This window comes from Coffea eugenioides, chromosome 6, assembly GCF_003713205.1.
Source record: "Coffea eugenioides isolate CCC68of chromosome 6, Ceug_1.0, whole genome shotgun sequence".
Lineage (NCBI taxonomy): Eukaryota > Viridiplantae > Streptophyta > Magnoliopsida > Gentianales > Rubiaceae > Coffea > Coffea eugenioides.
The window spans coordinates 51,718,185-51,745,805 of NC_040040.1; the positions used below are offsets into that span (position 1 = coordinate 51,718,185).

Here is a 27,621-nt window from a genome sequence, read left to right on the forward strand (position 1 = left end):
AATTTTCGCAAGCCCAGGGTGCGGGTGCCACTGAAAAGGTAATTACCAAACAGAAGAGTTTAAAAACTGATGTGAATGCTTATACGTATATACATTTTTCTATATTTGTATAGAAATGCATGCAGAAAAACATAAAAACTAGAGTGGATCTCTATGAACTCAAGAGGACACACACTATGTCTTCATGTCAAAAAAATTCCACTGACAGTTAACAGAAATTTGATACAGTTATGGGCAAAAGAGAACTGTTTAACTCAAATACCATCCAAAACTAGGAGGAGATAACGAGAGTCATGAATAAAGCATGCATTATGAGTCATAGAAGGAGAAATAGAAAGTACCAAGAACCAAGAGTTTGTCAAACTGGTGTCCAGGTTTCAGAACTGATTTCAGCAATGCACCAAGCCCTGTAAGGCAAGAAAACTATCATACATGACAGCCACCAAAAAAAAATGTGACTGGAAAAGAAAAGATACTAGAACAAGTGCACCTGGAAAAGAAATCAAGAAAGAGAAAATACACACCTAGGTGGTCAGATAAATGTTCAGGAGAGATGGTACCCTTAATGTGACTTTTGGAGTTAACACAAACCACAACTGCATGAGGAGTTACTTGCTCAACAACTCCAGATACAAGGCTTCCAAGATTCATCATATCATCTTCAGCAATCCTATCAATATATCAGATGACAAATTACCAGACAACTAGATCCAACCAAAAGAAAGCAAGAGACATACTATATTTGAAGGATGAGATCGACATCAAAAGAAAGCAATGCCAACCAAATTACCAAAACCTACTACATCCAAATAATGATGACAATGTAAATTGCAGGTTGGCTGGAAGAGTTTATATTCAAGGGTCCAACTCCAAGTTCTTGTGAAATCTCTATTTTCTAATAGAGTGGTAAAGCTTAAAACCAGCAATGACTAAGTTAATTTTGCAACGCACATCATAAATCAGTTCCAGACACCATATTAGACTCTCTGTGAAGTAAGCGAATGACAAACAATCCATCAACTTTCTTTAGGACCAAACTTAACAAACCTTGTTTTTTTTGCAGTGAAACTAAGGTTGATTCTCCTTGAGGCAGGTATAGAGCTGGTCACTCTACATTTCACAACCTGCTCGACATGATACATTGAATTTATGTCACATCCCGGATCCAAACCAAGTTCAGATCTGCACAAAGCACAAAGCACAAAGCTAATTGTTAATGTTCCTCATCATGATATTAAAACAAAAAAAGGACCATATTATGGGTGCTTCTGCACAATTACTTTTTCTTCCATTTATTTCTACCAAGTTAGAAGAAAAGCAGAGTTCGAATGCATAAAGAAGAAAATATTCAAGAGTACAGGCAACTATACAACATTCTCACACGTGCATGCTGCATGCATCAGTATAAGTCATATTAAACAAGAAGAAAAGAAAAGAGAAATGCATCACGTTAAGCCATTGTAATAACAACTTCAGGAAATATTAGGACATCTTACTAAGTCAACGGCTGAAACACCAAACTGCGCTGTCCAAATTTCCCACATTTCAATGAATTTTGCACCAAACAACAGTTGGTGCCCATCATTGAGTAAATGTAGCATTTAAAATTATTACGACTTCTCAATATCAATTCAGAACCAACTATTAAAAGGCAGTTGCTTCAACTCATCAACTATCTTAAAACGATACAACCTTGACATTCGAACTGACAGCTTCACCAAAGTACATGGAGAGTAAATAACCTCGAATAAAATAAACTGAAGACATCCAAAATAATCAGCAAAACTTAGCACAACTAGAAGGATAATATAACACCACAAAATTCTAAGTTAGGAAAAAGTTTGACATTTCAGAAAAAGAAATATGCTAGACAAGAGCACAACACAGATCTCTCAACCTAGGAGATAATAGCAAATTAGACCAACAAGCAATGGTATGAAGCCAGCAACAAAGATAACTAACAAATAATAATACATAAAAGAAATCCCGTCAATCAAAAGTTTCCAATGAAAAGTTCCAGATACCATGGACAGACCTTGGTGCAAATCCTTGTACACCATTGTAAAAGCGAACAAAGCATCCATGGTTCTCAATATTTGTTATCCATCCATGGGTTATTAGTCCTTCAATGGCATCGGCATATGAACTAAGAATTTCAAGCTTTGACTTCACCTGGTGGCATATAACAACAAAAATGAAGAGGATATTAGCCACACGGAAGAGTGGATCTGAACCAAGTTAAAACAAATCCATACTTATATCCAAATAGAAGGCATACGAAGATTATCCTGTATAAGTGGATTAAGATTTCACTGAGTTAAGTGGAATCTTACATATACATCTAGATGAAAAATTCTCCAGCATAACAGACTCAAGAAAACCATATATCATGAAATAAACCATAATATACCATAAAACATACAAGAGTTAGCAACAAATGGCACTTGAACATTGCAGGTCAGTAGAAAACACAAAACATTAAAAAAAAAAAAAAACTAACTAGTCACCCACCAAATCATAGAGGAGGCCAATGGAGGGGGAAAAAGTTTTCAACTGCACATGCGTATAAAGATTGAAGCCATCTAATGTAACAAAGATAAGATAAGTCTTATTTCTTGCACGTTATGGCATTGTCTCAACAGCTTTGGACAGGGGAAAAAAGGGGGAAAAAAAAAGAGGCCAATGCAAAAGATGAGCAGTGGAATGTAGCCAACTTCATGTTTAAAGATACAACAGTATCTTGGAACAAATTCAATGGTTCAGCAAAGTACTATAGGTACAGGAGGAATAATACTACAAGATCATAAATACAAGTAAAAAAATTAATAGTCGTCTCTCAAATAATTCATTATAATTAAGTAAATGTGTTCACTCAATATGAGGATGTGAAACAATAATGAATAACACAAGGATTTATTCCATAAGAAAATAAGAATACTCATATACAGGAGCAAACATACTAGAGTTTTCTTGTGTGTAACAGTGATCCTCTTGGACTTGCAACCAAGAACACGGAAAACTAGTTCAGCTCCAACCTGTGGAAAAAGCTCAGAAGTTGGTAAGCATGAGCAAAAAACAAATCCTCGTCATGCACAATCAGCAATTACTTGTGAACAAGTATCTAAAAAATGGCTTGGTGACAACCTGGAACTTTTTTCTAGGTTTTGTTATCTCAAACTCAGACATGTGTCGAAGAGGACAAAGTGCTTTCACACCGCTTCCAAGTTGCACAATGGCACCAAAGCTGTCAACTGCAATTACTTTAGCCTTAACAACCATTCCAGGCTTGACATCTGAATGAGTAAAGACTGTCCCTTCAAAAGCACTAGCCTGCTCAAGGAAAAGAGGAAAGGCAGCTTAACTGCAGTGGATGTTTAAATTAGCTATATGCTCGTACTTGGAATTCGCTGAAAATTTCCACTCAACTGAATCAGAGGCTGCTGAATCACATACACATCATGCAAAAAGACTTGGTCAAGTTTTCATAATCTAGGGTTCTGAAGGTTCCACAGCGCTGGAATTTCGCTACTTAAGCCCAATTCATTATTCCTTTTATCACTCCTCAACTGAAACAACTAGTCAAATAGTGAACATTCTCCTAATTCGCACTCCGAATACTGTGCTGGTTATTAATACCAACATAAATTTCAACCAGAAAATAAATTTCATTGAAACCTGGAGAGTCTTATCCTGGAACATAAGTTATCCATGTCTAAAGTTTCAAGTATAACGTTAATAGCGGCATTTTAACTTGAAGGAATTTCCATATGAAAAATTAGGTGAGTGAAAAATGTATAACAGTATACATATCAAGGAAGAAGTGGCAGCAACCTTCAGAATCCCAGTAGCAAGCCCTTCCAAGTGCCTAAGTCCAAGCACTCTAACTCGCACAAGACTTCCCTCTTTGAAATTTTTCTCTAGCTTCTTGATTTCCTTGTCAGCAACATCAGACACCTGTAATCCTCAAAAATGCAAAACCACAATAAGAGATAGACTTATGTCATGAAAACAATTTTTAAACATGAATTTTTAGAAACGAACTTCATTCATAGCAATATTGATACAAGATATAATAAATCTCATAATATCAAGCAAACTTACACTAACATACGCAGGGGTTGCTACTGGAGAAGAGGGGATTTCGAGCAAAAGGCCCAAACCCCTGTCAATCCTGATTATTTTCGATTGATCAAAGATATCACCAGTTTGGACCAGCTACATGCAAATAAATTCACCACATTCAGGAAGGAATCAAATTACCAATCACTTGTGCACTGTACAAGGGTGAGGCATCTTGATCCAAGAATAATGCACAAACAGCAGAAGCCTCACAGAAAGATAACAAGGGTAACACAAGTGCACAGACTTATAGAATCTAGGAATAAAGACATTAAAAGCCATTACACATTAAAAGCACATTAAAAGGCAAATTAAACTACAATAGCACATTAAAAGCCATTACACATACAAAATTTGCAGTTGTTAGCAGTGTCAGATATTAACTTCAAATGGTCAATGTTCCAGCAAAATTTTTAAAAAAAAAAAAAAACCAAGTGATGGATGCAATGACCTACAAATACTACATACAAGCAGTTAACGGCTATATAAAGTACAAGCATCCGCAGGTAGCATTGTGCTAAGAATGCTTTCTGCAGCTTGAAATAATTGAAAGAATATGAAGGACTACCACACATCCAACTTACTGTAGGTGGAGCTCTATTATGAACTAGGTGAGGATTCAGAGTCAAACCAACAGCTCTAGTTGTAGGATCTATAAATAATATCCGAGCGTTGACCTATACCAAGAGAAGAAGCTCTTAATACAAGAAGAAGTTTGTAAGCATTTCAGAATAGAAAATAACAGCAGAGTAAAACACAAAATGAGAGGAAACAGTTTTCAGGTTATTTCACCATACGGCAAAAGAAGTTGTCTATTTGGCTAAGAAGATCAGCATATGCCGTAAACGGCAAAATTAAAAAAAATAAAGAGGAAATAGACATGTACACGTATAAAGTGGCACCATACTTATTACCTAACATTGATGCGAAGAGCCAACAGCAAGAAGGATAAATAACTTAAATGTGTGATGGGCCAATAGTGAAATTTTAAGGTACGAAACTTCTAGGATCTTTCAACAAATCGTAATTGGAAAGCAGATACAAAATGTATTCTCAACATGAAGATCAAAATTTATGTTAATTACCTTCTTGCCTTGGGTGTAATGATCTTTCCAGTTAGCAGAGGGAAAAGTCTCACTTAAGTTAAACATATCTACCTGTAGAACAAATATGGATTGTCACAAATCAGAAAATCATAAAGAAAGTCTTCTCATCAAGATATTAGATTTTATAGACAAAACTACCCTGCAAGACTTACAGTTCCCGTGAAGTATGTGAGGAATGATAACATGATGCCATTTTCAAGGGATGACCGAACACGAGCATCAACCATCATGCCTGGAACGAGAAGATCAATTGAAATACCTTTAAGGTCCTTGGTCTGTATAGAGTGAAAAATTACAAGTTAAACAACAAAATATCTGAGCAGCAAAAACATGGAAATTTCAGTTTACAGCAACTATAAACTTACCACACATTTTGACACCATATCAGAATCAGAGCTCATGTAAAGCAATTTTCGAGTTTTGTCAATGCTTTTAACGACCCCTTGAATAAGCTGCCCAACTTTCACTTCTGTGTCCTTTCTTTCTGTCATGAAGATTAAAAAGAAAAAGGCAATTTCAAACTCTATTCACGTACGTTTCCAAACACTAATAAAGGGTTTCCTTTCTTGTTAAAACATATTTGACTTATTCAATTACAGGGCAACGAAGACCTTGAATTTTATAGCACTCAAAGAAATCTAAATATGGTTTTCTGCAAACAACTTGATGACAAAGAAAGAATATAAGGGGAATACTTCAATAACGTCAATTAGGATTTCTGATGCAAAAGCCGATAAAATATATGCCTCTGGTGTACCCCAAATCTCACCGTCTCAAATATCCATGAACTGATATAAGTCTGATAACTGAATATGGAATTAATATGCTGGAACGAAAAGTATCACACTATTTTTCTATCAAAAGTACCATTGATACCATTATTTTCTGACACAAAGTAGATCTTGCTGAAAGAACTGATATATGTCTGCATGATGGCCTAGCGTACACAAGCCAAATTGTAAAAGCAAACTGTGTTTTTTTTTGTCAGGACTGACTTGCCCATATCCACTGACTTCTACACAAAGTTGGGCAGCATTAAAAGATTTTTTTATTGGGGGGTACAGAAGTAAAAAAGATTTAGTCAAACATTAGTGGTCTCCAGTTTACCAGATTGGTGGCTTTCGGGCATGAATCCAGTAAAGGAACCAAATCCAAAATTAAGTGTATAACCATGGTCTTCAATGCTTTTTATGTATGCACTAAGAACCTGCACATCACACAGGAAGAGAAATATTAAATCATCAGCATTTACGGCACAGAATCAGGGGAGGGATATAATATTTGCAATGTGATCAAACGTGAAAACTGCCTCTTAAGATAAACCAGACTGGATATTTTAATGTCGCCAGAGAGAGAATTTCTAACACAAACATGCATGGAAAAAGATATTAGTTCAGAGCAAGCACTCAAAGGTTGGGATTAGCAAATGAAATTCCAGCTTTCCACACGAAAGATCCATTGGAGTTAGATGTCTAATAAAGGTTATGCCAAGAAGACTGTTAGATGCTATTCTATATTGGAGAAGTCGAGGGAGTTAGGTGTGAATACAGGGAAAGCATACTGGAAACTAAACGTTCATTTTCTGAGCAATTTGGAATACGAGGAACAGAATAACTTTTCAGAGACTGGAAGAGACCTAAATGGATGATTCCTACCTGCACACACTATTGGATGGTTTTTTTTTTATCTAAACTCATTCTATAATTGTATAAACATGGTAGAAGGGGAAAAGTTCTGAGTATAAGAATCATTTACTGATCAAGAAAGAAATGGAGTAGGACTGAAACAACTGCTTATCTTGTCAATTGAAAAAGGTTAGATCTTCACATGCCTGTAAATCTTGTATAGCTGACAGACTGATAACGAAGAAAGAGTCGTAACAGAATTCCTAATCCATTATTCAAATTAGTCACCGTGAATTTTGTTCAATAAAATGCCAACAATGTCATGAATTAACAATGATACTTCTAAGACCATCTTCTACTAAAAGGCCATAAATGAAGTCCAAGAACCTGACAATTTTGAGCTTACTATAGTCAAGCTAACTGATAGTGCATAAATTGGCTCCAAAAATTACTTTAATCACATCAAGTAACATGCTCAAAAACTTCCAAACTTTTCAAAAGCATGTGCATGCTAAAAAAATTTGAAAAGATGGAAATGGGAGTACTGTAAAACATTGGTGATAACTGTAGAAACTAAACACCATAAAAGACCAACTAAAAGCTGAAATTTACAGGGAGGAGGAAAGGATGTGTTTCTCTCTTAAAGCTCAGTGCAACACATTCTCATCTCAAATCACTAAAACAGTTTGTCCCTACTCAGGCTGCTTGTGATTGGACATAGTGTACCACTCAGACTTTCTTTCTGTCAAACCAAACAATTCAATGGGAAATGGCATTCTTTCTTCATAGGCTAGCATACAACTTCCTATACCTGCCCCCCTTTCCCCAAAAGCAAACCCGGTACTTTATCAGCTGAAAAGATACTAACTTGCACCAAAGGAGATCATCACCCATACATGGAATTGCTTCTCTACAATTTCAAAACATAAGAATATCAAGATGATTAATTCTGAGGCAAGAAAATCTCTATATCCCTGAAATAAAGCAGCATACTGTTTTCCTACCAATGTTCATAGCAGCAGGGTTGGTCAAAAGTAAACAGAAAAAGTAAAACATATCAGATCATCACATATGCAAGTTTGTGGTGTGTAAGTTCTCCAAAGTGACGCACCACTCAGTTTATTAGCTATTAACTGTTAGAAACATCATTTTTTAATTACGTCTGAGTTGGCAACCTTTAAAAAATGTATTGCCAGAGTTTAAAAAAGATACATAACTCATTAAATTAATTATTACAATTATAACATTTTAGCTGTTAAATCTCTCTTCCAGCAAATCAAGCAAGAAACTTCAAACCATAAAGGAAATAAAACACTTTTCACCTGACTAATGAAATTTAATCTAAGCGATTAATCAAAAAGAAAAGAAAAGAACAAAGAACCGAACTTGAAGCTGCATACCATTCCTTCTTGAATAATATCCATTGTCAAGCCTTTGTGCAGTAAAGAAAGACGAAGGGAAAGCCAAATTCTTCTTTTCCCAGTTTCTTTCTTCTCATCATCCACTTGTTGCACAATGCACGAGACAAGCTGCCCAACATGATATATGCTTGAAAGAAAATTACTTTCCATATCCTGGAAAAAAAATAAAAAAAATTAACTGATATACTCTAGAAAGAACCAAAAATACGTTAGTCTTGCAGATATACATTTACTTAAGCATGAATCTATAATAAAACAATAAGGCATCAAAAGAATGATAATTCTGCAAACAAGTAGAATACCCCTTTTACTCCATCATTTGGAAGAGGATCAAATGCTTCACTCGCACGAACTAACCCACGCAAACCCCCTGGAAGACTAACCACAACATCTTTCTGATTTACCTCTGAAATTACGCCCCAAAGCTTCATGCCAGGAGAAATATTCTGAAAAAACACAACACGCAGAAGAAAAATTCAATTTTACTAACAACTTTACGACTAAATCATCAAGACCCAAAATAACAATGAAACAGTCAAAATGAAGATTCAATTAAACTAACATCGTTATTTTTTTCCCTAAAAAACTACATTTTCACAATATTAAAGAAAGCTACCATATTTTCAGCATTTAAGCTCACACATGATCATTCTCCTCAACCAGCTGAAAAATACGTAAAGCTTTTTGACACAAGTAAGCTGATAAAGGTTTTCAGATTGAAATTCCAATTTTACAAGAAACAAACTGATTAAAATTCAACCTAGAAAAGAAAAGGAGAAAGAAACAACACTCAAAATAAATAACCTCGTACCTTCAAAGTGATCTTATTTGCAAACCTAGGCAACTTTCCGGTGAATGCATCACCAAAAAGGGAGCCCATATCATCTTCTGCCGATTGGCTTCTCCATTCGAACCGCTTTGCCCTTTTGTTCTTCTTCTTCGAAACTCTCTCCTCTGCCTCAAACTCTGCATCTACCTCTGCTCTCACGTCCTCCAGCTCCTGTTTACTCAGTGAACTACCTCCACCTTCAAAAACACAAAAAACGTCCAAAAGTATCAACAACCAAACACAAAAGGAGAAAATGGTCATGTTCTTGAAGAGCAAATACAGAGGTAAATAAAAAGAAGCTCCTAAAATGCAGTTAAAATAACTCCACCAACTTAGATTACAATCTTTTTTTGTTAACAAAGAACCCAAAAAAAATATAGTCTTTTCCTTTCGTTAATGGTTAAAGCATAAACTTGGAAAACGTTGACAATCATGCCCTAGAGCTATTACGCAAGAACTTGTAAATGTAAATATATTCGTCAATAATTGGAGAACTATGTTGAAGGTTCAATCGCATTGATGTTAAAATTACACAGAGAAATTAAATGGGGCACCTCTGGGGAAGTCGGGGACGTCATCTTCGAGTTGCAGGGCAAGTGAAGCTTGCTTTTGTTGATGAGACAAAACGGGGTCGCCCAATTCGGTTTTGGTGCCTTTGCCGCCGTCTCTAGGTGGTTTTGATTTGAAGGGTTTCTTTGATGGCTTCTGAAGATTTCTCAAAGACGGCTTCTTAGATGATTTCTTGTTCGGAGATTTCTTCGCCATTTTCTCCCCGGAATCCTTCTACGAAAATATGAACTAGGGTTTTCCCTCAATTTCTGCTTTCCTATTCTGCTTCCCAAAAAAAAAGTTGCTAATATCTTTGAGCTTTGGTGATGGTCACCACTTACTAGTTACAGTAGAAATCCCTCCTGTCCTGTGGATTGGGAAGGTGACTGGCGGTTGGAGAGGGTTTAGAAGGGTTTTAGAGACTGGGTGCCAATGACTGGTGGAACGACGTCGTGCAGATCAAAGCTATACAAAATTTTGGTCTTGGACCTCCTTTTCCGGCATATACCTCTAGTTACTCCTCTAGTTTTTGAATTACCACTGACCACCCCTATGATTTGCTAGACTGATCCAATGGCCTCCCTACCATCATCATTACCTTCTATTCGATGTGATACAAATATATTTTCTTCTGTATCTATAACAATTATAAAGGAGCCATGCTAATTGTGACGCATAAACTTCAATTTAGATCGATTATCGTTTTATTTGTGTGAATTGGCATGGATTTTCGGTCATTCTAACTATCAGTTATTTCTCATTCTATTATTGCTAATCAAGTGCCTACATGTTTCTTGGACAGAAAGTTAATGAGCAAAAAAATTCCAACCTGATAGGGCCATTTTCTGATGAAGTTTTAATGGTTCGGGTCTACTAGAGGTAAGATAACAGGGCAAAGTATGAATTATTCTTCCCTCAGTGGTATCAAATGCAGATGGAATGGAATCTAAAGACAAGATCGCCATTTCATCAGCTCCTGAATTGGAGCTTGCAGTAAGAGGAGTAGGATCTCGATCAAGAGTATGCTTGCTTCAATTCCAATTGAATGGATAACAGATATAGAACAAGACAACATATAATGCAAACCAAACTGGTAGGGATTAAGCTTGGCACTTGATGAGTCTTCTACCTCATTAAAATTCTTGGGGTAAAAAATAAAACAATCCCCTATGATATAGCTATCACACAAAAAATCCCCCGGTAGCTTTAAATCATACATGCTGCTACCCTTATGGTTTAAAGTAAAGTGAAAAATTGATGAAAATCGTTAAATCTAACTCGTTTGATGTAAACGTGCTGGAACTGCAAGTGATTCTTCTGAAAATTAGTTTTATAAGACAAATTTAACTTGATATACCTATTTTGCCTCTCAAACTTTAACAAAATTGCCATGGATCTTCTTCAACTTTGCCTCAAACTTGTAGAAACCGACGATTTTTGCTTATATTATTAGTGAATTAAAATGATGAAACTCTTCAACTATTTTTTGCTTATATTATTACGGTATGTCTATCATTTCACTTAGAACTTTTTTTAATGATTTCCGTCATTGTTTCAAATTACTTCAAACCGTGAGATAGTAACACATATAATTTGAAACCACAATGGGCTTTTTTGCAGGATAGCTATACTAGGGTGACTTTTTTTTTTGTTTTTTTATCCAAATTCTTGTAGTCAATTTCTCTATTCATGGACAGATATCTGCTTTAAAGAAAGACTTCTTTAATGTCAATTGTAACTCATTACGGTGCTACCTTCTTCCTTTCCCTAGCGCCCTCTTTCCCGTCTTCCATCCCTCCTCCCTTGTCATCAATTATCCAACAAGTATCATAACTCGAGAAGAAGGCTGGTTTAGGGTCAGATCAGCTTGTCCGATTCAAGTCTAACAACCGTTTTTTGATGTACACGTTGTAATACAAATCCAGCCAGTATCGTTACGATGGTGTCTCCTCTCTAATGCTGAATAAGGCTTGCAAGTGCGTATCTTGGCAAGACTACCTAGATTTATAAAATTTGTGTTTGAAAAGCCAATAGTCAATACAATGCAGATACAGCTTATTCTATTTCCATTGAACCCAATGTATAGTCACTCTTAGAAGAAATATGCCTCACATAATTACCTTTATGTATTACAGATATTAATGCTGAAGCAGTTTAACCACTCAAGCATTTGGTCATGCATCCATGCCCTCCTCATCCCTTGTATACAAGAGAGACAAAAGTGGCAAAACAGGAGATTTAATTTTCCCTTTTTTGTTGTCTACTAAGAGGAAAATTGAGAAAAGGGACGATCTCCTTCCAAATATTTATTAGGAACTTGGCAGATCGTGATGAATAAATGTCGACATAATTCTATCACAGGCAGATCTTTTGTGAGGGTAAGGACTTTTTTTTTTTCAACAAGCATTTTCATTCAATCAAGTCATTCAAGAGTAGCAGATACAATAGAGGATGGGAAAACATGATCATTCAACAAAATTACAACTCTCAGGATAACATTTTTTCTTTGGGTGTAATTTTCTTGGAATAGAGGAGGACGACTAGTTTCTGATGATTTAGTCGAGCTACTTGCAAGGGCGTCTGGACAAGGAGGGATACATGATCCCAACAAAAGAAGGCAAAACCACATTACAATTAGTTTCTGTAGTGGGGCCCAGACGCACATCGGCCCGGGCCACGAACAGCCCAGTCCGACCCACGAGCTCGGACTGGAGGTGCTGGGCCACGGTTTCAGGTCGGCCCATGCAGGCGCCGCCTCTCAGGCGTAGGGGCCTGATGGGCTGCGAGGTCCGCATCCTTAGGCTTGTGTCATGGAGCCCTAGGAGTCATTCACTCCAGTAAGGACTCCTTGTCCTACCAGGAAGCTACTACCTGAGCATCTATAAATACTACACAAAAGAGAGGCACAAGGTAGCTATTCATAGCACAATCTCTACTCTTTCACTTACAAGATCTTCCTCTGACTTGATCGTCGGAGTTGCTACAGGGGACTCAGCCCCGCAGCTCGCCCGCGTGCAGGTCGGACGATTCAGCTCGCTCCCTAGGCACCCGGTCCGGTCGGACCTTCACTTCGACAGTCGCATCAATTGGCGTCGTCTGTGGGAACACGTTACTTTTCTTCGCGAATCATGCCGAAAACAAGGTCTCAGAGGAACGCTGGTGCATCTAAGGGGAAGGAGAGAAGCGCCCCCCTAAATTCTCATCGGGATCCGACACCTGAGGGAGCAGGGGCGGGGCCTTCACGGATTCCGCCTGAACAGCTGGTGCAAACGGTGGCGGCAAACCTGCCCACCTTCGAAGCGATCGTGGACTACCTCAAAGGGCAGTCGGGAGGTCAGTTCGACAAGGAGCCTAAGGTCCAAGGAGCCGACCTGTCAGAGTCCCGAACTGGGAGCCCCAATCACGGGGCCAAGCGGGCGCGTCGGGAACTCACGCGAGAGCAGGTCGAGGTCGTGGAGCCATCTCACAAGAACTCCCGAACTGAACATCCGGAGCCCGTCCGGGGGCTCTCCCCCCGGAGGGAGCGACAACAGGTACGGGACGAGCTGGACCTGATGCTTGACCCGGAGGCGGACAGGTACATTGCTTCCCCCTTTGCGCTTGACATCGAGGAATACCAACTGCCCGCGAAGTTTAAAATTCCAACCATGAAACCTTACGACGCTACTACGGATCCGGAAGACCACCTGTTCGTATTCATGACGCAGATGCGCTTACAAACGGCCGCAGATGCGGTCAGGTACAAGACCTTCCCGATGTTCCTAGAAGGAAGGGCTCAGCAGTGGTTCCAGGGACTTCCCCCCAGATCGATTAGTTCTTTCACTCAGCTCACGCGACTGTTCTCAGCACAGTTCGTTTCTTCACGAGCCTTCTCCAAAAGCACCGCTCACCTTATGACCATTCAACAAAGGGTCGAGGAGTCACTGCGTGAATACATGGTGCGGTTCAATAACGAATCCCTCCAGGTCCGCGACCGAGATGACAAGGTGGTCATGGCTACCTTCATTAACGGGCTACGGAAGCAGAAGTTATACACCGAGCTCGTGGAGCGACCACCCAAGTCAGTTCGGGAGATGTTGGATCGAGCTCATGAGAAGGCCAATGCTGAGGAGGCCAATCGCCTGAAGAGCGCCCAGGAGAGGCAGAGGGATGACAAGCGCAGAAGGACAACTGACCAGGGGGACGTGCGACGTGACCAAGGGCGGAAAAGTACCTATGACCACCCGCCTAGAAGCCAACCCTTAGGGGCAGACAAGCCTTGGACTTCCCTCACCGCCCCCCGAGCTCGGGTCCTCGCAGTGATGGAGCAGGAAGGGCTATCCCGACCTCCCCGGCCCTTGGCCGGGGATAGAAGCAGGAGGGATCAGGACCTGTACTATGCGTACCACAGGGATGTGGGCCACGACACTGAAGACTGTCGCCACCTTAAGAAGGAAATTGAGAAGCTGATCCGGAGGGGTCATCTTGGCCAGTTCGTCCGCGAAGGGCGAACTGATCAGAAGCAAGGAGGATTCAAGCGAGAACGGGCGCCCAGCTCGCACGACCGACCTCGGGGTCCTCGGGAGCGGACTCCGGTACGCGGGGAGCAGGCTCTGGCGGGGGTGATCAACACTATTGCAGGGGGACCTGCTGGAGGGGATAGCCATTCGGCTCGGCGAAATAACAGACCTCCCCCCAGTGGGGAGAGCTCAAACAAGCGCTTAAAGATGTACGAGGAGATCATCTATGGGCCGGAGGATGCGGTACCCCTAGCTTCCAATAACCACGAGGCAATTGTGATAGAGGTCGTCACGTGTAACTATAAGGTAAAAAAGGTGTACATAGATAATGAGAGCGCCATCGATGTGTTGTACTACAAGGCCTTCAGAGAACTGCAGCTGGAAGATAAACAGCTCATCCCAGTTCGTACCCCCTTGATAGGGTTTGCAGGTCCGCCGGTAAGGCCTGAGGGAATGATAACCCTCCAGGTCACTATAGGGGAGTCACCAAGGTGCCGAACTGTTCAGGTAAATTTCGCGGTGGTAAAGGAGCCGTCCTCCTACAACATGATATTGGGACGTCCAACCCTAAACGCACTCCGAGCTGTCTGTTCGACCTTACACCTCAGCATGAAATTCCCCACTCCCGAGGGAGTGGCCGAGGTGCAGGGGGACCCGGAGGTAGCTCGAGCCTGTTATATTGCAACCCTCAAGGGTAAGGAGAAGCTGGTGGCGCAGACAGTCCTTCTGGAGCCCTGGGAGCCTACTGAGAAGGAGGAGAGGTTGGAGACGGACGAAAATCTGCTTGAATTGCTTGTCAACCCCGAGCGACCTGATCGTGTGGTTAAGGCGGGATCTGGACTAAACGAGCAGGTAAGGAGGGCCCTGGAGTCCCTCCTGGAGGAGTACGCCGAGATCTTTGCTTGGAGTGCCGATGACATGACAGGAGTTCCTCCCGAACTGGCAGTCCACAAGCTGCATGTGGATCCGAGCATCCGGCCAGTGAAACAGAAGAAGAGAAACTTTGCACCTGAACGCAACGAGGTCGTTAAAGAAGAGGTGGGCAAGCTGTTGGAGGCTAGAATTGTGAAAGAGATCCACTATTCGACCTGGCTGGCCAACCCGGTGCTGGTCAAAAAGGAGGACAAAGCTTGGCGGATGTGCGTGGACTTCACCGACCTGAATAAGGCTTGCCCGAAGGATTGCTACCCTCTCCCTCGCATCGACCAGCTGGTCGACTCAACAACTGGGTACGAGATCTTCTGCTTTCTGGATGCTTTCAAAGGGTATCACCAGATAGCTCTGGATGAGGAGGATCAAGAGAAGACTGCCTTCATCACCGAATACGGTACGTATTGTTATACCACCATGCCATTTGGCTTGAAAAATGCAGGCGCGACCTATCAGCGGCTGGTCAACAAGCTGTTCAAAAACCAGATCGGCCGAAACATGGAGGTATACGTGGATGACATGCTGGTGAAAAGCCGAACTCAGGAGCAGTTCGTCGACGACCTCAGGGAGATCTTTGACGTCCTACGGAGCTCGCGGATGCGACTAAATCCCAAGAAATGCACCTTCGGGGTCAGGTCGGGCAAGTTCCTTGGATACATGATATCAAAAGACGGAGTAAGGGCTAACCCCGACAAGGTAAAAGCCATCATGGACATGGCTTCTCCCCGAAGCATAAAAGAGGTTCAACGGCTAGCTGGCAGGATGGCGGCCTTGAACAGGTTCTTGTCGAAATCTGCAGTTCGGGGTTTCCCTTTCTTCAGGGCCCTGCGAAGAGGCCCTCAGTTCGAGTGGACCCCCGAGTGTCAGCAAGCGTTTGACCAGCTGAAAGCCCACATCGCGCGATTGCCGTCCTTGACCTCTCCTGCGCATGGAGAAACCTTATTTATCTATCTAGCAGTAGGGGAGGAGGCGATCAGTGCGGTACTAGTTCGGGAAGAAGGAAAAGTCCAGAAGCCTGTATACTATGTCAGCCGAGCTCTGCAGGGCGCGGAGACAAGGTACACCTCGATTGAGCGATATGTCTTGGCGTTAGTTCACGCGGCTCGGAAGCTCAGGTCATATTTCCAAGCTCACCCTGTGGTGGTTATGACCGACCAGCCACTCAAGCAAATTCTTTCAAGGCCTGACGCCTCAGGGAGAATGGTGAGGTGGGCCGTGGAGCTGTCCGGATACGACCTCGGCTACCAACCTCGCACGGCCATTAAGGCCCAAGCATTGGCAGATTTTATAGCCGAAGGGGTCTCCTTCGGACAACCGGAACCACAGGTCAAACGGACCAGAGACGCAGCCGAGGCCCCGCAGGTCGGAGAAGCTGTCGAGGCCACGCAGACCACCCAGTCCCGAACGACCCAAGGCGTGGCAGAGGCCAGGCAGGCCGAAAAAGCTGTCCAGGTCGAGCGAGCCACCAAGGCTTTCGAGGCCGAGCAGGCGGAGGGACATGTCAAGGTCGGGCAGGCCACAAAGGGAGCTCAGGCCGGACAGATCGGAGAAGCAGCGGAGGCTGAACATGCCGAAGAGGCTGTCGAGATCGAACAGGCCACTGGCGAAGTTGATCAGATCATTCCAGTCTGGACCCTGTTCGTGGATGGGTCGTCAAGCAAGGAAGGATGCGGAGCAGGGCTCCTCCTGACTAGCCCTATGGGGGATGAGTTGGCCTATGCCCTGAGATTTGATTTCAGGGCCTCTAACAACGAGTCCGAATATGAGGCCCTGGTCGCAGGGATGGTGATAGCTCGGAAGTTGGGGGCCGAGTCAATAGAAGTCTACAGCGACTCACAGCTGATAGTCAACCAGGTAGGGGGAAGTTACGAAGTTAAGGAGGAGCCCCTAAAAAGGTACGTCGCCAAAGTGCATGAGCTAAGGGCCCAGTTCAAAGTATTCGCGCTCAAGCAGGTCCCTCGGAGCCAAAATAAGAGGGCGGATGCCCTGTCCAAGCTAGCTTCCACCTCGGTTGGCACGTTGAACAAAGAAGTCTTGGTGGAAGTCGTCAGAAATCGGGCGTATGACCAGGTGGACTTGTCTGTTATTCAAGTAGTGAGCTCATGGATGGATCCCATTGTACGGTGTTTAGCTAGTGGAGAGCTCCCTCAAGACCGGGTGGAGGCGCGAAGGGTCCTCCTCAGGTCGCGGGGATACGAGCTCTCAAATGGGGTGCTTTACAGGAAATCCTACCTACGCCCGTGGCTGAGGTGCATTACTCCGGAAGAGGGACACTACATCCTGCGTGAGCTGCACGAGGGCATATGTGAAAACCACGTCGGCCCGAGGGTTTTGGCCAAGAAAGGAATGCTGTCTGGTTACTACTGGCCGACCATGTTCTTGGATTCGATTGAGCTGGTAACTCGGTGCAAGTCCTGCCAGCTGCATGCGCCGATCCATCACGCCCCGACTCAGGAGATGATCCCTCTTCAGAGCCCTTGGCCTTTTTTCCAATGGGGAATCGACCTGTTGGGTCCATTTCCCCGAGCTCCAGGGGGTTATGAGCATGTGGTTGTGGCTGTAGACTATTTCACCAAATGGGTGGAGGCCGAGCCCCTTATCACCATTAGCAGCAGGTCGGTGCAGAAGTTCCTCTGGAAGAACATCGTTTGCCGATTTGGTATATCCCATGTCCTGGTCTCAGACAACGGACGCCAGTTCGCTGACGTTGCTCTTCAAGGTTAGTGCACGGAGCTCGGAATCCGGCAGCACTTCACCTCGGTAGGCCACCCTCAGGCAAACGGTCAGGTCGAAAACGTCAACAGGACCATACTGCACGGCTTAAAAACACGGATGGAGTCCGCCCGAACTGGGTGGTTGGACGAACTGCCGACCATACTGTGGGCTTACCGAACCACTCCCCGAACTGCTACTCGGGAGACTCCTTTCGTGCTGACCTATGGAGCAGAGGCTGTGATCCCGGCGGAGATAGGTGTTCCTTCGAACAGGGTTCAGAACTTCATAGCTCAGGACAATGAAGAGGAGCTGCGTCTTAACCTGGACTTGCTGGAAGGAAGGAGAGAAGAAGCAGCTATACGCATGGCCAAGTATAAGGGACAGATCGCGCGACACTACAATGCTAGGGTAAAGCCTCTGGCTTTTAAGCCAGGGGACCTGGTCCTGAGGAAGAACAGCGTAAGTCGGCTTCAGGGCACTGGCAAGCTGGGTCCAAATTGGGAAGGACCCTATGTGGTGAAAGAAGCAGACCGAGCTGGATATTGCAGGTTAGCTCACCTCAGCGGGGAAGAGGTCCCTCGTACTTGGCACAATTCCAACCTGAGGATTTTTCGTTAGGCTCGCACATGACAGTTCGGCTAAAGGTCAAAACTTCGATTAATGTTGATGTATTTCGTTAACAAGTTATTCTGTCTTAGAGTAGCTCGTTTAGGTCAGTATCGGGCCGAACGGGTGTATCTTGTGACAAAGTTTGTCGAATAAAACTAAGTATGAAGCAAAATTATGCAAAAGGCTTTTCATTGAATTCATCAAGACTGTTCAAAAGGGAGCCGAGCTCACACAAAAGAAATTGAGCGGGGGCAGAGCAAGGCTCGTACAAAAAGAACTGCCTGCCAACAGTTCGGGACCTATCCTACGACCTACTCTAGTTCTCCTCCTCTTCTTCCTCCTGCTCGGATTCGGGGGTGGTCACAGGCAGTAGGGGGTCCGCCACCAGGTCGGCCAGCTTGCGCCCGCGCGTGTAGCCCTCTACCAGACGGTCCACTTGCTCGATAGCCTGGGGGTTGTAGCTTGTGAACTTTCCCAGGTCGAATCCAGGCAGACCCAGCTCTTGCACCTCCTTCAGGGCCAGGGAGTACCCATGATGGAGCACGGGGGTGTTCAGGGCAGCCAGGTCATTCGTAAAGTCTGTCGACCTGAGATAGGTCCGCACTCCCTCTTGGCGACCTTCGGCCCTGGCCGCCTCGATCTGAGCAGACAACTCGACGCTCTTTCTCTGCTCCTCCTTCAGCTGGGAGGACAGTTCGGAGTTTTTCTTCAGCTCCAGTTCGAAGCTTGAGTGCGCCTGGGCGAGCTGCTTTTTCAGACCTTCAGTTTCGACCACGGCTGCTTCGTTTTGGCTTAGCAGTTTCTCGTTGGCAGCCTTTGTTTCGCTCATCAGGGGGAGCAGGCTCTCGTAGCGCTTTGCCAGCTCGGACCCGACCACATTCACCTGAGCCGCGCCTGTGTAATAGTAGTCGAGGAGGTCGGACGACTCCATGGCCTTAACCAAGTTGAAGTCTCGCGGTAGGATGGCCCCGTGGGCGAGCTCCCTGGCTACATGTGGAAATTGGGCTCGATCGTTTATGGAGAGCCTCCACTGGGGACAGAAGTGCATTGGATGTTGGTGCGTGACCAACCGCGTCTACGGGTCGAACAGCAGGGTAGAGCTCCGGTGTTGCCACAGGTTAGGAGGAGCTCCGGCCCGGGCTTGCTCCTCGGCGGTGTTCACACCGTAGTGGACGTCCTGACCGGGCTCAGGCGTCGGCCTCTCTTCCTGAGCTGGGGACGAGGTCGTCTCCACCCTGGCTCTCTTGGCGGTCGTTTTCTTCTTCTTCTTTTTTTCAGCCTCTACGGGCTTAGAGGACTGGGCGGGAGCTGGCTGGAGCGGTGGAACCGGAGCCGAGCTGGCCGGGATGGCTGCGGAGGGCTGCGGGGTGGTGCCCGGAGTGCTGGCGCCTCCGATGGTCAGAAGTGAAGAAAATCTCTTCACTGCACATGAAGAAGATCAGAAGGTCAGTATATGCATTAAAAAAAAAAAAGAGGAAGAAAGGAAAGACTGAGGTCCAGGTCGATTACAGGCTGTCAGCTCGTCCGGCGATAAAGATTTATTTTCAGGCGAGGGATCTGAGGGATTAGCTCGGATCAGCCCCGCCGCCCAAAGCTGGGCATTGCTGAACTCTTTCACCTCCAGTTTCTCTTCCGAGCTGAGTAGCCGGTTGAGCTCGTTCACAGGGAGCGGGGACGGAAGTGGATCCGAGACCTGAGACTCCGCCCTCCAGGTCAGGGGGGGGAAGCCCAGGTTCTTCACAAAGAAGAAGTAACGCTTCCAGTCTTTAATTGAGGAAGGTGCTCCCGTGAACAGTTCACGGGTGGGGGTTTTTGCTCCACTTCTGCGGGCAAAATAGAACCACCCAGGCACCTTCCCGCTGACCTTCATCTGGAAGAAGGCTTGGAACAGGTCGTGAGAAAATGGGATTTCTAAGGCACGACATAGGATAAAGAAACCTATGATGGAGCGGACGCCATTGGGAATGACCTGGGTTATGCGGATGCCCCAGAAAGTGAGGATAAAGAAAAGGAAATCAGGGATAGGCAAGCGAAGGCCAGCCATTAGCTGGTCCCTGTAGATCGCCACGAACCCGGGAGGAGGTCGGCTGGCGACCTCTCCTGGGTGGGCAGCCCTAGGTTCAAAATGGGCTGGGATTTCGTACTTTTCTACCAGCACGTCTACGTCCTTTTGCTCCAGGGCTGGGGGGATAGTGTCGACCTCTCCGAAGTCACAACTAGGTCCTCCCGAGGTCCCTGCTGCCGTCTGGATCGGAGCTGCCTGTTCAGCAGCTCCAACTAGGGGCTGGGCAGGTTGCTCCACTGGGCTCATGTTTCTAACAGGAGGTTGGACGGAAGAAGGCGCGGGTATTGGCCCAAATGAAATTGAAGGGGAAGAACTAAAGGAATCGGAGGAGCTGCTATCTAAGAGTATGGGGCTAGACGTCCTATGCCTAGGGGCTGAGCTGGTGACGTCAGAACTATCAGAACTATAAGAAGACATAAAAAGGAAAAGGGGAACTTACTGATGGGAGGAGATCGGATGAAAGGCTGATCTAAGGATAGCGCGGACTGACTCTGGACTCCTAAAGCTGGGCGATCCGACGTGCTCTCGGAAGAAAGAAAGTGAAACAGCGAACTAAGGAGGGGAGGAGCGAACTGACAAAATGAAGGAAGGGGTGTGAAAATGACGCCCAAGAAGCCTATTTATAGACAACTCACAAGGCGGGAAGATGAAGGGACGTGCATTTATTTGAACCGTTATGGGAAACCGTTCCTAACCGTCGTAGCTGGCGGACGTGACGATCGAGGTGACTGACGCGAACCGACGCGACGGTTGCGTGCACCACTCTTAGACAGGGGCCCCACACCGAGCTGACGCGATGCCAGAAAGACGGCTAGACTCACGCGCACAGTCGATGACTCTAGACTAGAGGGGGGCTAGTGTAGTGGGGCCCAGACGCACATCGGCCCGGGCCACGAACAGCCCAGTCCGACCCACGAGCTCGGACTGGAGGTACTGGGCCACGGTTTCAGGTCGGCCCATGCAGGCGCCGCCTCTCAGGCGTAGGGGCCTGATGGGCTGCGAGGTCCGCATCCTTAGGCTTGTGTCATGGAGCCCTAGGAGTCATTCACTCCAGTAAGGACTCCTTGTCCTACCAGGAAGCTACTACCTGAGCATCTATAAATACTACACAAAAGAGAGGCACAAGGTACGCTATTCATAGCACAATCTCTACTCTTTCACTTACAAGATCTTCCTCTGACTTGATCGTCGGAGTTGCTACAGGGGACTCAGCCCCGCAGCTCGCCCGCGTGCAGGTCGGACGATTCAGCTCGCTCCCTAGGCACCCGGTCCGGTCGGACCTTCACTTCGGCAGTCGCATCAGTTTCCTTCTTATTTCTATGGCGGTATCATCATCATCTCTTAAGAGATTTACTGTCATCCTTAGTCCTCTTCAAACTAGTAGTAGTTTCCTCTTTGCTACTCTTCGTATTTGAAGCCTGCGCTTGATTACTATGTGGTGGCTTTGTCTTGATTGTTGGCTTTCCTGGTGTTGCACATCTTCTGAACCCAAAATTGACCCCAAAAAAAGAAAAGAAAAGAAAAAGGGATACCGTAAATAGTGTGTCATTTCTACAAAGAAATTGTTTCATTTCCATTGTTTGCATGGCATAAAATCAGTGGAAACATATATCCCAAGGTGGGGGAAAAAAGAAAAGAGAACAACTTTCACTCCACCTGTGTATCTTTTTAGTTAGTTAAAGATTATTGAAGTGAAAGATATCAGTGATGAAGTAAATGTACCAACCAAAAGGATATCTATATATATACTCCGCCAATAATTCTAAGCAACTATACACTTTCAAGCAACTGAGAACTCTTGGCAAGGTTTTCGAAAGTGTGAAGCTAAAGAAAAGAGCCATAATTGTGTAGAAACAGTTTATCTTGGAGCTAAGAGCTGGAAACTCATTAATAAGAAAAGATTTTCACTTTTTAATAGAATAACAAAACTTGGTAGATGTCTACATTTATTATCATCCACGTCTCTTCTAAGGTTACATTGCCTCCACTCGGTCCATCTTTAATGCATTGTTTGAGGAAAATTTTTGCAAAGTTATTACTCTAACTTTCTCGTAAAGAATGCTTTTTGAGAGAGGAAAAAAAAAAGAACAAATTAATTCCTGTTGTGCACAAGATAAGAGCACTGGACTAGATTGTGGTCTAGACATATAGATAAAGAATCTTGAAGGGGATCGAAAAGGTTGCTGATGTTCGGTGTCTCACTCAAAAAGGATCGAAAAGGTTGCTGATGTTCGGTGTCTCACCAATTTTTGAGTTAATTTGATGGACTACCAGAAACTGTGTAAATCAATCATAGAGATGCGGAAACATACATACTGATTCAGATATCTACAGAGTTAAAAGCAAATATACACATTATTTTTATTTTTACTGTATAAATAATTTTTCTTCACCATTAACATATTACACAACTGATCTTATACCCACGATTAATTGTACCCTCAACCACTGGGCCATTGGTTCAGTGGCCACCACCTAGTTGGTGGGGTGGGAGGCAAGCCAAAAATGCCACATTTAAGTGGCTTGTTTCCAAAAAAATCCAGGTGGGTGTGCTGTGCACCCGTCTGATCCGGTGGTGGTTCAGTCCCCTCCGAGTTATCTCTGGGCCTCTTTAGGTCAGCCCCCTTCCCCTTAGTGTAGAATAAATTAGGTTTATCGTCTCCGAAAAAAAAAAAGATTAATTGTACCCTCAGAAATTGGAGATTGTGAAATTAGTAATACAAGTTCGGGGAGCTTACCCAAAAAAAAAAAAAAAAAGATTGTTCGGGGGTGAAAGACATAATGCATTTTGCAGTACCGGCAGTGGTGGGGAATAAATCTAAAGAATCATTAATTTGTGGATGTTCCTCCAGTTCTTGGATAAGGAGGGAAATTAGAATCAGGTGGCGTTTGGTTCACACATCGGAATCGGATTCGGATTCGGAATCGGATATCCTGGGTTTGGAATGAGGTCATTCATTCCAATACATTTGTTTGGTTCAAGTACCTAGAATTTGTATCATTACTATAGTTGATGTTTGGCTCCTCGACTCTTTCGGAATAGAATATAATAAATATATTATAAACCACATCGTAAATGATAGTTATTGGCTCTTTGTAAATGGGATTTAAGAAATTTTCACTAATTAAATATATTAGTATAAATGTATTAGTAAATTTAGTCTAACTAATTAATAATTTCTATTAGTAAACATGTATAATTATTAGTATAATTGATAATATTAATTATATTACATAAATTAATATACATTATATAATACATATAACTAATAATATTATTATTATAAGTTTGTAACTAATTAAATTAAATATTATATATATAATTAAATATAAATATACAAATGTTATAATATAAATATATAATTATAATTATATAATATATACAAATATTAATTATACTACTATTTTATATAAATATAATATATATTACATATTAAATATAGTTATTATTATATATTATTATATTTAAAATAATAATTATAATTATATAACTTATTAATATTACATACATGTATATATTATAATTATATGCACATATAATATACATTTATAAATATACATATATATTTTATAAATATATTATTATATAATATTAATAAATTTATAATATATATTATATAGGTATAATTATATTTAACTAAATAATTATAATATATAATTATATAATATAATAATATCATTATTATAAGTTTGTAACTAATTAAATTAAATATTATATATATAATTAATTATAATTATACAAATGTTATAATATAAATTTATAATTATAATTATATAATATATAAATATTAATTGTACTAATATTTTATATAAATATAATGCATAATAATATTAGATATAGTTATTATTATATATTATTATATTTAAAATAATAAATATAAATATAAATATAATTTATTAATATTATATACATGTATATATTATAATTATATGCACATATAATATACATTTATAAATATACATATATATTATAAATATATTATTATATAATATTAATAAATTTATATTATATAAATATAATTATATATAACTAAATAATTATAATATATATTTATATAATATACTAATATTTTAATAATATATTATATATATGTATATATTATAATATAAATATATAATATATATAAATATTAATTATACTAAATATTATGTAATTATAAGATTTTGGAATCACACTTGGGTTTTGGACAAAACCCACCCTTTTACTAGGGAATGGAGAGATGCCAGATTTTTAGAAATCATTCCAAAATTTCAATTCCCATACCAGTGAATCAAACACCAGTTATAGAGTTTATTCCATTACTTCATTCCGATACCCTTTTACCAAACGTCCCCTCAATGTCATCATGATCTCTTGATTTTAGTTTAGAGTTGGCTTGTTAAGGATCCGTTTCTTGCTTTCAGAGATGACTGGATTTATGGTAATCATGATCTTTGTCCAATTTTTTGTCTTTTCCTACCAATCAAACTAGTAACAGGTAGACTTTTCATCTTGGTAATACTGCAGCTTCTCGATCCACAAGCGAACAGGACCAGTAATCAACTGATGAAGTAACAATGAAAAAAAAAAGAATGAAAAATCCATCATATTAATCCAAGCTACTTTATCTTTTCACTTTATCATGCATTATTGGATCGTGGGGTCTGGATTCTAGAATGTTAATTATTGATGCCATAAGAAGAAAAAAAAGAAGACGAAAGTAATTGGTTAAGGTGTAACATGATGAGTAAGGAAAAAATAAAGAATTGGTTAAGGTGTAACATGAGAAAAGGAAAAAATAAAGAAGAAGAAAGTAATTGGTTGAGGTGTAACATGATGAGTAAAACATTATCCTTGCTGCTTTGGCACCTAAATTTCTTTAAACATTTAAAAAGGCCACTTAAATTCTTAACCATAATTTCATGGGAATGAGTAACAGCCTGAATGAGAGTATAGTAGAGCTGGAAACGAGCTGAATCAAGTCAAATTTTGATCTAATCGAGTTGAATCTTCATTTAATTTTATCAATCTTGAACTCGAGCCTACTCAAACTTAAAAAATAAAAAAATAATTATTTTAAAATTTTAAAAATGAATAAAATATTTATTTTTCTTAATCAATAATAATAATTATTATTATATCATTTTTATAAATTATTATATTATTATTAAAAATGAATAAAATTTCATTTTCTTAATAAAAAATGATAAAATAATTTATTTTATCAAGGCATTTGCGAGCACTCAGAAATACTCGCAGTCAAAACTTGACTCAAACTTGAGGCGACCAAACTAAGCTATCGAATTCGAGTTGAGTATAGAGAAAATCAACTCATTTGCTCGCAACCCTAGAGACTAGATGATTATGAAAGATCAGGTGTGCAAGTAGGTAGGGTTGCTGCGGATAGGGAAAATAGTAAAAGAAATAAACCACATATTTCCCCATTGGAAAAGTACTTGGAAACCTCTGGGTGCAGGTACCCCTTGGCACGGGTAAGTTATAATGTCTGGCTTGTAGGAACGAAAAACAAATGCTCCACCCTCCTAGTTCTTCCTCCATTGTATCAAGAAAGATACTTCTAAACCCCTTAAATTGCTATTTTGTTCCTTAGAATTTGGAGTCTAGACAACTGACAAAGTTCACGGCAAATCCAAGTTATTTATTCGGGAGTTTTGTGAATTAAGAGTTAGTAAAAGTCCATAAATTTGAGAAACCATATATAGTTCGATAATTTAGTGCAATGGAAAGAAAGTGAATATTTGGTAACCACACGAGATATATTATTTGTATGTTTTGCTAAGCATTTTCTATTTGGCACAGTCGAATACTATCAAATTTCATTTTGATTAATCCCAAATTTTAGTTCCATGCATATATAGAAACTGAAGCACACGGGATCTTCAGTGCCACTTTTTCAGTGGCAATTCAGTGCCACCTCTATATTTATGCCAAGTGTCCTGTTTAATTAATTTGTCATGTGTTGTTTATTTAAGTTTCTTCTACTATCACGTGATAAGTGGGATTGACACTGGATTTGGCACCGAATAGTGGCATAGAGGATCCCAACTGGAAACTGAAGCAGCCTCAAAGTCAAGCCATCTTGGAAATAAAATTTAGCAATACAGAACACTCTTAGCATTATGAATATGATAATCTTGTTACAGAATAATACACCACCAAACATCACCTAGAAAAAAGAGAAAAAGAAGACGTACTTATATCTACCTACTAGATAAGAGAACAACTTGAGTTGTCCATTGATGCCAAGTGTCAAGCTCTTATTGGAGGAAGGAACTTTGTTTTATTCATTTGGATCTTAAAGAATGGTAAATGTCTATTTGGGACTTGGTCTTACAATTGAGAATTCCAATAGTAGCTTACTATTTAAGGGTCAATTGGTAATAATGGATTAAATATATTTATTTTTTAACTTTGTTTGTGTTTTAATAAGTGTTAAAAGTCAATTGCGCCCTTTTGTGAAATGTGGTTGTTTGAATAGTTACTAACTATTTAGGGCTATTTTTGTATGTTTGAAAATATTTCCTTCTTATTTTTCTGTTTCGATGCAAATAGTTTGATACTGTTTGTCGATTGATCTAAACATATGGGTCAGTTTTAGGGGATACCTTTATGGTAGGAAGCCTTTGACCATTCCTACGGTAGGCAGCCCTTCAGAGCATGACATGTGTATTTGTAAAATGAGAAACTCACGGACCGTTATGTTACAGTGGTAATACCCGTGGAGATAAACCAAACAAGACGTATACGGATGCAGCTTTTTTCCCCCTCCAATTCCTCCGTTCACTGTGCATTGTTTCGCCGCTACTTTATTACATTTAAAAAATTGTGAAACTATAATTTTCTAATAAAATTAATAATAACATACCAACAATATATACCCATTTCATAAATATACTAAGCAATTATAAAAATTATTAGGATTATATAGTTACTTTAAAAGTTGCTCCCAAACACCGTGCAACTAAATTTTTCATTCAAACTAACGATAGTACAAAAAAAAGACTAATTAACGAAAATACGATCTCGAAAAATTTTTCATTCACAGTCACAATATGTGAATTCGTGATAAATACAAAAAAGTATGGTACTTTGATCATATAATGAAGGAAAGCCATAAAGAGCAGGCCATTTACGAAAAAAGTTTTCATTAATA

General features: G+C 41.3%; 2 protein-coding genes across 2 annotated transcripts in view; both read right to left on the bottom strand.

Annotated features, from left to right (window-relative positions):
• Positions 1–10,003, bottom strand: part of LOC113775956 (rRNA biogenesis protein RRP5) — a 28,607-nt gene extending 18,604 nt beyond the window's left edge. Inside the window, exons 1-17 of the mRNA XM_027321014.1 lie at positions 9,655–10,003; positions 9,083–9,297; positions 8,574–8,717; positions 8,251–8,424; positions 6,333–6,432; positions 5,591–5,709; positions 5,378–5,500; positions 5,205–5,276; positions 4,704–4,796; positions 4,102–4,215; positions 3,832–3,954; positions 3,145–3,330; positions 2,961–3,035; positions 2,036–2,172; positions 1,048–1,182; positions 525–670; positions 342–407 (exon numbers count right to left, since the gene is read on the bottom strand). Coding sequence (XP_027176815.1) covers positions 342–407; positions 525–670; positions 1,048–1,182; positions 2,036–2,172; positions 2,961–3,035; positions 3,145–3,330; positions 3,832–3,954; positions 4,102–4,215; positions 4,704–4,796; positions 5,205–5,276; positions 5,378–5,500; positions 5,591–5,709; positions 6,333–6,432; positions 8,251–8,424; positions 8,574–8,717; positions 9,083–9,297; positions 9,655–9,865 — 2,233 coding nt within the window. The 5' untranslated portion in view covers positions 9,866–10,003. The remainder of the gene's footprint in view (positions 1–341; positions 408–524; positions 671–1,047; positions 1,183–2,035; positions 2,173–2,960; positions 3,036–3,144; positions 3,331–3,831; positions 3,955–4,101; positions 4,216–4,703; positions 4,797–5,204; positions 5,277–5,377; positions 5,501–5,590; positions 5,710–6,332; positions 6,433–8,250; positions 8,425–8,573; positions 8,718–9,082; positions 9,298–9,654) is intronic.
• A 9,474-nt stretch (positions 10,004–19,477) lies between these two features.
• Positions 19,478–20,713, bottom strand: LOC113774400. The gene is made up of 2 exons (XM_027318942.1): positions 19,912–20,713; positions 19,478–19,824 (listed from the first exon to the last, which is right to left on the bottom strand). Exons 1-2 carry the CDS (start codon positions 20,711–20,713, stop codon positions 19,478–19,480), a joined length of 1,149 nt encoding a protein of 382 aa, XP_027174743.1.
• Between the last annotated feature and the right edge of the window lie 6,908 nt (positions 20,714–27,621).

Bases quoted from the DNA above. Each gene is read 5' to 3' on its own strand.
- LOC113774400 (XM_027318942.1), bottom strand. From the start codon at position 20,713: ATGAGCCCAGTGGAGCAACCTGCCCAGCCCCTAGTTGGAGCTGCTGAA. The intron at 19,825-19,911 runs GTAATCGACCTG...CTTCATGTGCAG, and splicing joins GCCGGACGAGCTGACAGCCT to TGAAGAGATTTTCTTCACTT.